The sequence below is a fragment of the Homarus americanus genome, unplaced genomic scaffold (assembly GCF_018991925.1).
Source record: "Homarus americanus isolate GMGI-L3 unplaced genomic scaffold, GMGI_Hamer_2.0 scaffold14467, whole genome shotgun sequence".
Lineage (NCBI taxonomy): Eukaryota > Metazoa > Arthropoda > Malacostraca > Decapoda > Nephropidae > Homarus > Homarus americanus.
The window spans coordinates 4,158,187-4,171,876 of NW_024733734.1; the positions used below are offsets into that span (position 1 = coordinate 4,158,187).

The following is a 13,690-nucleotide window of genomic DNA, read 5'->3' on the forward strand; positions in this document are numbered from 1 at the left end:
TGCAGCTCTAACACCTTGTGCAGCCTCTCTTGCGTTCTCCAATGCCACAGCAACAGACTGAGCTTCGCCAGCCACCACTTTACCTCATAGTTTAAGGCACATCGCACCTTCTTGGGCTTGGGCCAGGTAGTTCAGGGCTTCTTGGGGGAGGTGGGGGTCCAGCGGAAGCCATTGTGTAGAAAGAAAAAAAAAAGCACCGGTTCCTGGGCACGAGTGAATATACACGGAGACAGTGAGACTGATGCGGCGGTGGAGAGCGTGGGTGGCGGGAGTGGCAAGGATAACTAGACCAATCACAGCGCGCGGCAGAGAGGGTGCGTGGGTGGTAAGGATACGTGGCCCAATCACAGTCTGCAACGTTACCGGCACAAGTCTGACTTCAGCGCCCAGCACCTTGCCCTGCTGCTTGCTGCATATGTGATGGAATTTACTGTGTAAATAATAATTATCTCTTCTGACAGGTGCTGCGTAAATGGCCTTCAGCGTAAAAAATATCCACGTAAACCCAGACTATACTGTCTATGTATGTGTGTTGTCAATGGTAAGAGAAACAATTGAGACCTTGCAATTGTGTGTAAATGAGGCAGTAAGTCAGATCAGCAACCTGGGACTTGGTCACATTTTCGTGATGCCTTATGGTATCAGGGTCTACCATTAGACAACACATTATGCTTCCAATATCTTCCCAGGCGGTAGTACCTCCCTGTTTGGTAGATGCCTGTACCTAATAGTTTAATCATTTTTTCGGATATAAAAATTTGTCATGACTTTTAATGGGTTTTCGTATTTTTGTGGACTCAGATATGGCCACCATAGTCTGGCTGCAGGGATGTATGGAGTATTGAGTTGGCGTGTGTGCTCTGATCAACAACATTTTTGGGTTTCTGCTCTGGGTGAGGTGAGTCATGGAGAAGCCAGTCCAGCAGCATCCGGAGATCGTGCGGACAATCTTACAGCAGCAAACACTCACCTACACCGAGCGTTATCTGCTCTCAAGGTATTGTCTCCAGAGTTTTATCTCAAATGATTTTTAATTACTGATGTAATAGTAGTAATTACTAACCTTGTTATGTGTTTAAAGTTTCTTACTTGTTGACTTATTAACCCTCCTCCCTTAGAAATAATCTCTCTTCCCTTTCTCTTCGCCGCAGTGTTGCTTCACTCTCTCTCTTTTACAGGTACAGTCATGCGCCGGTTAACGTCCTACATACGTTCTTGAAAACGTGACGTTTACCGAAATGGACGTTGTCCAATCATCACATAAACTTTGTATTTATACTTACGTGTATGTGGAATACTATATACGTACATATACACTCTTACTCTTAAATCACTACTGTAATGTGATACAGGTGATTAATTTTTATCTCGTGCAAAATACATGACATTTATATTAAAATTATTCACTGTTTTACAAGGATTCCAGCAATGCTGGGCAGATGGGGTAGAGGGAGGGAGGGAGCAAGCGAGCGTGGGGGGGAGGGGAGCGGGAGGTGAGGTAGTACGTTTGACAGTTGGCACCGGCCAAAGGTCTAACGCGTGTACCTGTATATTAATCAGTTCTTAAGTGACTAAGCTTCTCTCTTATAAAAAACCAGTGACATGACCTGGGTGAATATAATTAACATTGTTGGGATTCTTGTAAAATACTGATTAATTTGAATATACACATGCTATAATTTGCACTAGACATAACAATTTTAGTACCGTAATCAAATTAGTACATGTGCACTCCAGCTTTGCACAAAGGTCATTTATTTCTTTTACGTTTCTTTTAGCATGGTGTGTGCATGTAAATGGATGAAAATAAATAATGAAATTTATGTAAATCTACCCAAAAATACAGTTAGAAATTTTATATTATAAATGTACTACACTAATGTACAAATTTTTTTATCTCTTGAGCAAAATATATGACGTTTATATTCAAATTATTGGCTGTCTTGCAAGGATTCCAGCCATGCAAATTATAATCTCCTAACTTTAGTCTGAGATATTATATAAGATAAAAACTGTAAGCCTAAAACCCTGGCTGGCAGGGACAGCCATCATCGAGGGGTGGTAGGGGGTGTTGAGGTGATATGTTTGAAAGTTTGAGCCGACGGTCTCTGTGTGTTTATTTAACAGTCCTACTAAGCTTCTCTCATTTTAAAAAGCCAGTGAAATGACCGAGGAGAATATAATTAACATAGCTGGGATTCTTGTAACATACTGATTAATTTGAATATAAACATGCTATAATTTGACAAAACAATTTTAGTACCGTAATCAAATTAGTACATGTGCACTCCAGCTTTGCACTAAGAAATCTATGTAAATCTACCCAAAAATACAGTTGAAAAACTTTTTTATAAAATGTACTACAGTACTGTACACTAATGTACAATAGGGGGCAGGGAAAAAACACTTTTATTTGAGTTGCAGGCTCCACTTTTCAGGCATCGTTTGTATGGCTGTAACAAACACCTGTGCAAAATTTCATGCCATTTCATGCATACTTACCCTGTCGCATCGCGAACGACTTTTTGCCAACTTTTAGTGTATACCAAAAATTAGGTGTCATTTAATGTTTTCCAGGATAATGATAAATTTTACATGGGTGACATCGATTTAATTCACATGTTATTTTACAGGTACACCGTATAGAAAATCATTACAAGTTCATATTGAAATTCTTTTTTGTGCGGAACCTTGGCATCATTTTCCTAGACAATAATCTTTGCCTAATATATCCATCTCTCGATTCGTATCCCGTCACTTCAGTGCAAGCTTCAGTCATCACTTTTATGCCTCTCTCGACCGCCTGAGTGCTGTTTGGCCACTTGGGCACCACTAATGGTGTCTCAAGAATGTCATTAACCTGTAGATTTGACAGAGAAGCAATGTAAGGAGGCTCAGTCTTGAGTTCATTCCTCCAGTTAATCATGGAATGATAGTTTTTTGCTTGCCACTTTAGTTTCGGAGTCACCACCTTTCTCATGTTGACTACAGGAGGCACATCCTCATTCCCATCTCCATCTTTACCCTCCTCATCAGTATAGTTTAACAAATTCTCGTCAACAGCAGCATCAGAATCTTCCTCCTCCTCTTCAGATCTGCCAGTGCATTCTTCCTTTTGCTGATTCTCCTCTCTAATTTTTCTTATCATTGAGACAGCTTTTTCTCTAACAGTCATGTCCTCATCTGCACACATACCAAGAAGAAGTTGATCTGTGTGGGCGAAGTATGCATTTCTCTGGACAGCCTTCTTCACTATCGTCTCCTCCTCACTATTCAGGTGTTTCATATATAGCAGGGACTGGAATACGTTCCTTGAGCCGTGTGTTACGTAAGGGTGTATCTTGATGTAAAACCACATTGGAGCACTGAACTTTATTATTGTAATGACAATTCTTTTCAACTCATGGCTGGGTCTTGATGTTGCTACATACAGCCTGAGGATTCTACTCCATAAGGTGTTCCACCTTGACACACAGGGAGGACCTGGCTCAATAGCAGCCAAGTCATCTTCAACAACACCTGTGATAACTCCTTTACAAATCCTATACAGGTATTTCTGATCCCAGGACAGATCTTTCTCCACTTCATCATTAAACACAGGGAAATCAGGGAAACTGACTGGCTGGAAGGCGACAACTGGAAGCTCAGACAAAGACTCCTTGATCTGCTTTCCAATGGGACCACGCCAATGCTCAGGACCACTTGGTTTACCATCATAGTGATAAAAAACTGCGCGGAAAGGCAGCTCATTTCCGTGAAGCTGACATATGAAATAATGGAGCGGGTGACCAAGTAACATTTCAAGATGATGAATGACTCCATTTTCTGATCCTACATTTACATTGGTTCCATCACAACCAACACACACAATGGGCTGCTGGGTTAGATTTTTCTCCACCAGAAACTCGTGAATAGTTTTGGCAATCTGCTTTCCGTGTCCAGTCTTGGGAGTCACATGTGTGAGATATTCATTGCCAGGCTCAACCATGATGACATAATGAAATGAGAAAAGGCTGATAATCAATATAGACATAGCACCATACTCATCTGCAACAAGACAACTTAAATGAAATAAGAGATATGAAAAAAAAGTTGATAAACACTGAACAGAACATTGCACCGCCACAGCGGCTGTTTGGCTAGTACTGTAGGTAAATTTAAAAATTTCAGTAGAAAATGCGGCAGACTAAACCTCGACATATCAGCTTCAAATTTGGCATGGAGTCTTAGATATGTATAAGGAACAATGCCTGAAGAGTGCAGCTTTGAGCAAAATTTCACTGCCCCCTAATGTACAACACTTTTTATGTCTTGAGCAAAGTATATGACATTTATATTCAAATTATTGGCTGTCTTGCAAGGATTCCAGCAATGCAAATTATAATCTCCTAACTTTAGTCTGAGATATTATATAAGATAAGAACTGTAAGCCTAAAAGCCTGGCTGGGGGGGGGGAGGGACTGACTGCTCCGCCACCCAGCGAGGGGTTGGGGGGGTGGGGGTTGAGGTGATAAGTTTGAGGTGAAGGTCTCTGTGTGTTTATTTAACAGTCCTATTAAGCTTCTCTCATTTTAAAATGCCAGTGATATGACCTAAGAAAATATAATTAACATAGCTGGGATTCTTGTAAGATACTGATTTATTTGAATATAAAAAAGATGTAATTCGGACTAGACATAACAACTTTAGAACCATAATCAAATTAGTACGTGTGCAGTCCAGCTTTGCACTAATTTATTTTACGTTTATTTTAGTATGGTGTGTGAATGTAAATGGGTGAAAATAAATGAAGAAATTTATGTAAATCTACCCAAAAATACAGTTGAAAAACTTTTTATAAAATGTACTACAGTATTGTACACTAATGTACTACATTTTTTATATCTTGAGCAAAATATATGACGCTTATATTCAAATTAATCTCTGTCTTGCAAGGATTTCAGCAATGCAAATTATATTATCCTAACTTTAGTCTGAGATATTATATAAAATAAACATAAAGAAATCACCAGGGTGGGAAGAGGGGGCGGGAGGTGAGGTGACAGAATGTCTGGCGTTTGTTTATTTATTTATTTGAGATAAGATTTGACAGTTGGTGCTGAAGGCCTGCGTGTTTATTTATCATTACTTAAGAGTGACTAAGCTCTTCTCATAATTTTCCACCCAAACGACCTGGGTGAATATAACTTACATTGGAGGGATTCTTGTAAGATAGTAATTTATTTGAATGTTTTTTTTTTTCAATTTAAATTTTAATTGTTTATTCCTTGATAGAGGAAGCGGGATCCGAGTGCTGTCACTTGGTACCATAACACCAGAAGCAACTGGCCAGTGTCACAAGTATATACAGTACAGTACAGTCTTCCCTTGGTTATCACGCCTAATTGGGACCCCGCCGATAACGAAAGTACAGAACCTATGGGATTTATTCTAATTGGGTCCAGGCACCCAAGACCCAACCCCACGTTTCCCATTTTACGACCATTTATACCCACTAAATATATATGTAATGTTATGGTAAATACAGTGACCCCTCGGTTAACGAACTCAATCCGTTCCAGAAGGTCGTTCGTTAACCGAAAAGTTCGTTAACCGAAACCATTGTTTCAATGGGTTTTTGGGTAATTGGTTCCAGCTCACCGAAAATTTCCTAAATTCAACAAAAATGGTAGAAAAGTTCACTTACTTTGAGGTGTGTATGTAGAAGGCTCCTGGATGATGATGATGATGATGGGAATTAGAATGGGGGTGGAGGAGAAGGAAGAAGAGAAGGCATTGGGGTGGAAGAGATTTCACCCCATGGCACCATTTCACCCATAAAATTTTAGTTCTCTTGGTGTATTTCAAGATTATTTTCTTTAAATCAACACTGCACTGCATTATATATTGTCAATATGTAAAATATATTTCAAAATGACCAATAATTTGCTTGGAAACACAGAAAAAAAGCGTTTAGTTGAAGAGAGTCTCAAGCAAGGTGTTACCTCCACTGAAAACAGAGAGAGACTAACGCCTGTCTGGTGTGTTAACAGGCTGGATGGCACGCCAGAAACTAGTTTCTTTACCTTCAATTATGCTCAATAATTGTTAAAATGACTAAAGAAAGTTAATATTAAACTTTTAAAATTATTGAATAGTATAAACTTCTTGATATTTACTAAAATAGTAAGGAATTTAAGCCCTAAAACCGATTACTGTATTGGCGGACTGATACTAAAGCTGGTTGCCCGGCCAGTGCAAGCGAAAACATGTTGAGGTCGGTTCGTAAGAAATTCGTGAACCGAATTTTTTGTTCGTTAACCGAATTGAAGATCCTTATGGAAGGCAGTTCGTTAACCGAAATTTCGTTAACCGAGGCGTTCGTTAAACGAGGGGTCACTGTATCATAAACACACATAGGCATGGCTAGGTTTATTACAAAGTTATGAAAAGGGTATGCTTAATACTGTAGTCCACAAAACATGTAGCTATGCTTTTTTTATTTGGTCCCCCATCATACGAGTCCGTTTTCTCTCACATCAGGATGCCTGAGTCCTCCGTTTTCTCTCTTAATCTTAGAGTGCACCAGAAACTTTACTATTTTTAGTAATGCCACAGAATTTGAAATTGCAACCCCAATTGCAACCCCAGAGGCAACTAGATATGTCTGATTACAGCAAATGTGTTATTGTCAATTTGTAGGTGAAAGATTTTATCCTCAATAGATGTAGGTTAACATTTCACCTGTAGGCAAATGCTTAGAAAAGCCTGAGTAAGGAAGCATATTCCTTTAACACATAATATCTGACCAGTATGGGGAGGATCATCGTGTCTCCGTCAGGGGGTCGAGGAGTGGTGGTCCAGCAGGTGTCACGTGTTTTTTTTTAGGGGGGTGGGGGGGGGGCCACGAACCTATATGCGATCGGACGCTCTTCGGTCAGACGTTAACCGGCGCATGACTCTGTGTATGTATGTATGTATGTATATATATATATATATATATATATATATATATATATATATATATATATATATATATATATATATATATATATATATATATATATATATATATATATATATATATATATATATATATATATATAGTTAGTACCTCACTTAACGCGGCCTTCACTGGAACCCAGAGGGTCCTGCGTTAAGTGAAATCCGCATTAAGTGAACAACAGAACATATGGGATTAATTCCAATAGAAACCGGCCTGACCCCCAAACTCCACTTTTTGAAGGCACATACCTATGTTGTAGTAAAAATAACATCTTAATTTTATGATGGTACATGCACTCAATTAATACTTAAGAGAAATACAGTCGCCAAGTTAATGTCCATTCAAATAATGGACTCAACTCCCTCCCTCTCTCACAATAATTACACTGCTTGGGAAAACCACTAAATTTTAGTCAAATAATACCTCAAACTAAAAGTTAGGATAATACAGTTGACATTGCTGGATTCCTTGTAAGACCAGGAATATTTTGAATATAAATGTCATATATTTTGCACAAAAGATAAATATAGTTACCTAGAGAAAAAATTTTATCTAAAAATTGTATGTTTAATGCAAAATATATGATGTTTATATTCAAAATGATCACCAAATTATAAGAATTCCAGCAATGCAAATTATATTCTGACCGGGCAATTTGTATGAATTTTATGAGCTAAAACAAATATCTTCAGTTAATAAAAAAAAAAAAATCTTCACGACACTATCTGTCAATCAAAGTACCCCACCTTGCCTCCCCCCCTCTTCCAACCGCGCGGTCAGTCCCAACCCTCCCCCCCACCCCCCACCAATCCTCCCTTCCAGAGTTTTTAACATTTAGTATTAAATAATAATACCTCAGATTAAAGTTAGGGATAATATAATTGACATTGCTGGATTCCTTGTGGATCAGGGAATATTTTGAATATAAATGTCATATATTTTGGTACTAAAAAAGATAACATAGTTACCTAGAGAAAATTTTTTATCTAAAATTTGTATGTTTAATGCAAAATATATGATGTTTATATTCAAAATGATCACCAAATTATAAGAATTCGAGCAATGTAAATTATATTCTGACCGGGTAATTTGTATGAATTTTATGAGCTAAAACAAATATCTTCAGTTAATAAAAAAAAAAAAAATTCTTCACGGGGTAACAGATGGTCCGTCGGTCCCTCCCTCCCCCCCACCCCCCACCAACCGTCCCAAGGAGATGTGTGGGATAACCACTAAATTTTAATAAATAATACCTCAAACTAAAGTTAGGATAATATAATTGACATTGCTGGATTCCTTGTAAGACCAGGAATATTTTGAATATAAATGTCATATATTTTGCACAAAAGATAACCTAGTTACCTAGAGAAAAATTTTATTCAAAAATTGTATGTTTAATGCAAAATATAAGTGATGTTTATATTCAAAATGATCACCAAATTATAAGAATTCCAGCAATGCAAATTATATTCTGGCCGGGTAATTTGTATGAATTTTATGAGCTAAAACAGGCAGTCAGGCAGGGTATGGTGGGCAAATCTAAAAAATAGCGCCCAGCCGGACACTTCCACCGCCGACACTCACCGCTGAGATGGTGGAAAAATCCGTGTTAAGTGAAACCGCTAAGAAGGGGTAATATATATATATATATATATATATATATATATATATAGTAAGAGTATATATATATATATATATATATATATATATATATATATATATATATATATATATATATATAGTATATATATATATATATATATATATATATATATATATATATATATATATATATATCTATATATATATATATACAGTCAACCCTCACTTTACGCGGTCCCACATTCCGCGTTTCCATGTTTACGCGGTACCCTGCCAGAACCCGGGATGCTCACATTCCGCGGTGCATGTACCCCTTTACTTGGGTGAAGTATAATTTTTTTATTTAGCTCATAAAATTCATACAAATTATCCGGCCAAAATATAATTTACATTGCTGGAATTCTTACAATTTGATGATCATTTTGAATATAAACATCATAGATTTTGCATTAGACAAACAAATTTTAGATCTAATGCAAGTATTTTGTTTACTCAGAGCAAATATGTTATCTTTTGGGCAAAATATATGAAGTGTATATTCAAAATATTCCTGGTCTTGCAAGGAATCCAGCAATGTCAATTATATTATCCTAACTTTAGTCTGAGGTACTATTTATTACAGGTTGACAACCCTTTATCCGAAATTTCAAAAGCCTAAAAGCTCTAAAAACCGAAAGTTTTTTTTTTTTTTTTTTTTTTACCAGGGATTATTAGCCATCCCAGGCACAGATCACTGACCCGCATCGGGGCCTGGGGGGCGAAAATGTAATAGTAATAATGATTATAATAATAATAATTATTCATAGTAAATAAAATTTTTAATAAAAATACACCAAAATATAATAATGATTACAATAATAATAATAATAATAATAATAAAATATAATAATAATCATAATAATAACATTAATACTGTAATAATAAAATAATAATAATACAGTAAAGAAATACAAGAATGAAAAAAAGATCAAAATTGAGAAACATGACCTAGACCTATGAATTATTATTATTATTATTATTATTTTTATTATATTTTCGACCCCCAGGCCCCAATGTGGGTCAGTGATCTATGCCCGGGTGGGCTAATACACATAATAATAAAAAAAAAAGAATAACCCTCACCGTTCTGAAAACCGAAAAATTCCAAAAACCTAAATGCCTCTGGCCCCAAGGATTTTGGATAAGGGATTGTCAACCTGTACTAAAAGTTAAAATCTAGTTTTTTCACCCAACATTTCTCTGGTAGGGAGGGAAGGTAGGGGAGGGGGGAGGGTTGGGACCGACTGACCATCTGACGTGGTTGGAAGAGGGGGGGAGGCAAGGTGGGGTACTTTGATTGACAGATAGTGTCGTGAAGAATATATTTTTTTTTTATTAACTGAAGATATTTGTTTTAGTTCATAAAATTCATACAAATTACCCGGCCAGAATATAATTTACATTGCTGGAATTCTTACAATTTGATGATCATTTTCAATATAAACATCATAGATTTTGCATTAGACATACAAATTTTAGATCTAATGTAAGTATTTTGTTTTCTCTGAGTAAATATGTTATCTTTTGTGCAAAATATATGACATTTATATTCAAAATATTCCTGGTCTTACAAGGAATCCAGCAATGTCAATTATATTATCCTAACTTTAGTTTGAGGTATTATTTATTACTATACCTTAAAATCTAGTGGTTTTCCCCCAAAAATTTCTCAGAGAGGGAAGAGCCAGCGAGTGTAGTGTGAGAAGAGGTGGAGGGAGTTGAGTCCATTATTTGAATGGACATTAACTTGGCGACTGTATTTCTCTATTTCTCTTAAGTATTAATTGTGTGCATGTACCATCATAAAATTAAGATGTTATTTTTACTAGAACATAGGTATTGTGTCGGAAAAAGTGGAGTTTGGGGGTCAGTCGGTCTCTATTTCATTTAATCCCATATGTTATGTTGTTCACTTTATGCGTTTCTCGCTTTACGCGGGCCTCCGTGGGTTCAATTGACCGCGTAAAGTCTATGTTGTAGTAAAAATATTATCTTGACTTTATGATGGTATGCACACACAATTAATAATTAAGAGAAATATCAATAATATTAGGTTTTTTAACACTTACATTTGTAGAAAAGATGGCTGGGCACACCAGGATGGGGGGTTGGTTCCGAGGCAGAGGGCAGATTATTGGCCCTCACCTGTATCAATTGTGTCACTATCCACCACAGAGGCTTGCAGGGCCTCTTTGTCAAACCCCTTAAAGTCCATATAAGTCCATATCCTCAATATAATTATCACTATCACTGACTTGGGCCGGCTGTGGTGGGTGGCGGGTGAAGAACTCGGTAATGTTTTGATGACTGGGTGACCTTGTGCGCACCCTGCTCGTGCCTCTCTCCTCGTAAAAGGGTACACACACCTCGGAAAGTGAGCATTCCGGTTTCGGCAGGGTACCGCGTAAACGTGGAAACGCGTAAAGTGGGACCGCGTAAAGCGAGGGTTGACTGTATTTATTTATTTATTTTATTTTATTTTTTTCATAAAATATGCATTAATATCACTTTGAACTTATTTTCCTCTGCAGCAGTCAGTTAACATAATGCAGTATATAAATGTTTTGTAGGTGATCTTTTCAGGTCCACAGTGGTGCCTTGTATGACATCCTTATCCACTCACCTGAGTCAGACACACTGTGCTGGAGCTTTTAAATTTTTTTATTAAATTTTGAAAAAGTGCTTAAGCTTTTCATAAATTTTTGGCTTAAAAATTTGTCCTTAATATATATTTTATGGAATAAATATTATTGTTTAAGAATTACCGGTAGTCTTTAAAACAAAAATTAATCATTGATGTACTGTATCCATAAAGGATTTATTTTTTTCTCTGTTCATAAACAGTATCTGTTGATTTAATCTTCTGTCTTTTCTTTTTTTTTTTAGGCTGCCAGTACAGCAAACCAGCCAATGACTTTCTGCCAAGAGTATGTGAGACTTCGGGCAGAAACTTTCATGTGCCATGCTCAGTTACTCCACGCCTGCCTCTCTCTCCGCACTGCTCCTCCTCCGGCAATTGCTGCATCACTAGCAACATCAACAAGGGATGATCTCCTACGATGTGGTAGAGTCTCACAACAACTTGCAAAATCAGCCCGAGACTTCAACAGTTTAGCCTCTCAGTATGGAAGTCTTTACCAGGTAGAGTTCTTGTGTTTTTATTTCTTTATTATCCTTTTAATAACACATATATGCACGGTAAATAAATTAGTTAGTAATTATAATTACCTAGTAATAATAGTTATACAATACCACTAGTTTTACAAAAGAAAGTTCTGCTGGAAAAACATGAATGGAGCTCTATAGTAATATGTATTATGATAATACAAAGCAATATATGAGTGAAAGGAATAATATATTATAGAAATATGAATATAAGGATATACAGGTCAGAGGAGACTTAGCATAGCCATGAATTCATTTGGGTCAGTCACCTTACACCAACCTTATTCAATGACTTATCTTTTGGGTATCTCATAGGTAATAGGTTTCATGGGAATTAATTCACCTGCTCCTATCAATATGAAGTGTTGTATAATTATTACTATGAATATTTAGGATTCTACTCTCTATGTAAATCTGGTAATTGGTTTAAATAACTGACTCAAGTCTACATAAATCATGACCTGACACTTGTAACCCACTTTTTTTTTTAATTAGTACCTAGATATTCTCCTATTATTGTTGATATTTAATAAACATATATTATGTGGCCTTATTTTTTATTATACAATCTTAAGATAAACTAAAAATAGATAAACTTTAATAAAGAAGTTACCCTTTTAGAAGGCAGAGGCCTGTCCTAAGCTGAATAAAATCATCTGGCATTAACCAGAATAAAGTCATCGGACATTAATAAGTATAAATCGTCTTGCATTAATCGGAATAAAATTGTCTGGCGTTTGCCAGAATAAATTATCAGAAGTCCACTTGCCTGCAGAAAGGGTTAATTGAGATAGTTTACCAATTTGCCTCTATGCAACATCCAACACTTCGACTTTATTCCCTGGCTCTCATTCTGTACACAACTTTAGCATGAATCCTCAAGAGGAAAGGCTCTGCATAAGAGGAAGAATTGTCAGCATGAGACAGTCCGGTCTTTCTATTGCTGGCATAGCTAGAGAGTACTTGGAGTTTCCAAGCCCACGGTCCAATTTTAGTGCAGGAGATGGGAAGAGTTGGGATTCTTCAAGACCAACCAAGGTGTGGTGGGCCCAGGAAGATTACTCTGGATGAGGATAGATGACTCTTGGAGGCAGCTAAATGTTCCCTAATTACAAATCCAATTGCCTTGAGAGACCAATTGTAACTGGATGTTTCACATGGAACAATTCGAAACAGACTGCAAGCAAAATTAGGAACATTAGAAGATCGTCATTGACAGGCAATTCTTGAATTTGCACAACATAAGAATGATATCTTGATTACTGGGCTGTGTTATTTTCATGGAGGAAAAAATATTTTTGTCTACCACCCATGGTAGTCTTCACTGTTGGCGATCAAATAGCGCATGAGATGAACGCCAAAAGTTCTTTGAAGTGGCACACAACGAGCATGTGATGTGTCATGTATGGGTGCATCTGCACAGCGCAGGTGAATTGACTGAAGTCATCTTTGACCTGCCATGCCTTGATTGGTTTCTTAAATTCCCCGGCTCTTCCTATCTTCTGCACCAAAGTCTGACAGGGGTGGTTCCAGGAATATCAAAAGGGGGGTGTCCAAGAAATTTTGGGTGGGGGAACATGGTGAGCACAGCGAGCCCACCCAGCTGGAGGGGTTAGGGGCACTACAAACTAAAAATAAATGCAGGAAAGTACACTTACTTTGAGGTGTGCATGTAGAAGACTCCTGGTTGATGATGATGATGATGGGAATTAGAAGTGGGGGTGGAGGAGAAGGGAGAAGAGGAGGCAGTGGAAGAGAAATCACCCCATGCTTCATGCCGTCATTTCACCCATAAAATTTTAAGTTCACTCGGTGTAATTCAAGATTATTTTCTTTAAATCAACACTGCACTCACTATATATTGTCAATATGTAAAATAAATTTAAGAATGACCAATAA

At 37.1% G+C, this 13,690-nt stretch overlaps 1 protein-coding gene across 2 annotated transcripts in view; it reads left to right on the forward strand.

Annotated features, from left to right (window-relative positions):
- The first annotated feature begins 713 nt into the window (after window positions 1–713).
- The window catches only part of LOC121869940 (integrator complex subunit 7-like), a 39,633-nt gene continuing 26,656 nt past the window's right edge, over window positions 714–13,690 (forward strand). The window contains exons 1-2 of one of the 2 annotated variants that reach the window (XM_042371510.1): window positions 714–997; window positions 11,513–11,767. In XM_042371510.1, coding sequence (XP_042227444.1) covers window positions 764–997; window positions 11,513–11,767 — 489 coding nt within the window. In that variant the 5' untranslated portion in view covers window positions 714–763. The remainder of the gene's footprint in view (window positions 998–11,512; window positions 11,768–13,690) is intronic. The other variant, XM_042371509.1, reaches the window with a different exon arrangement.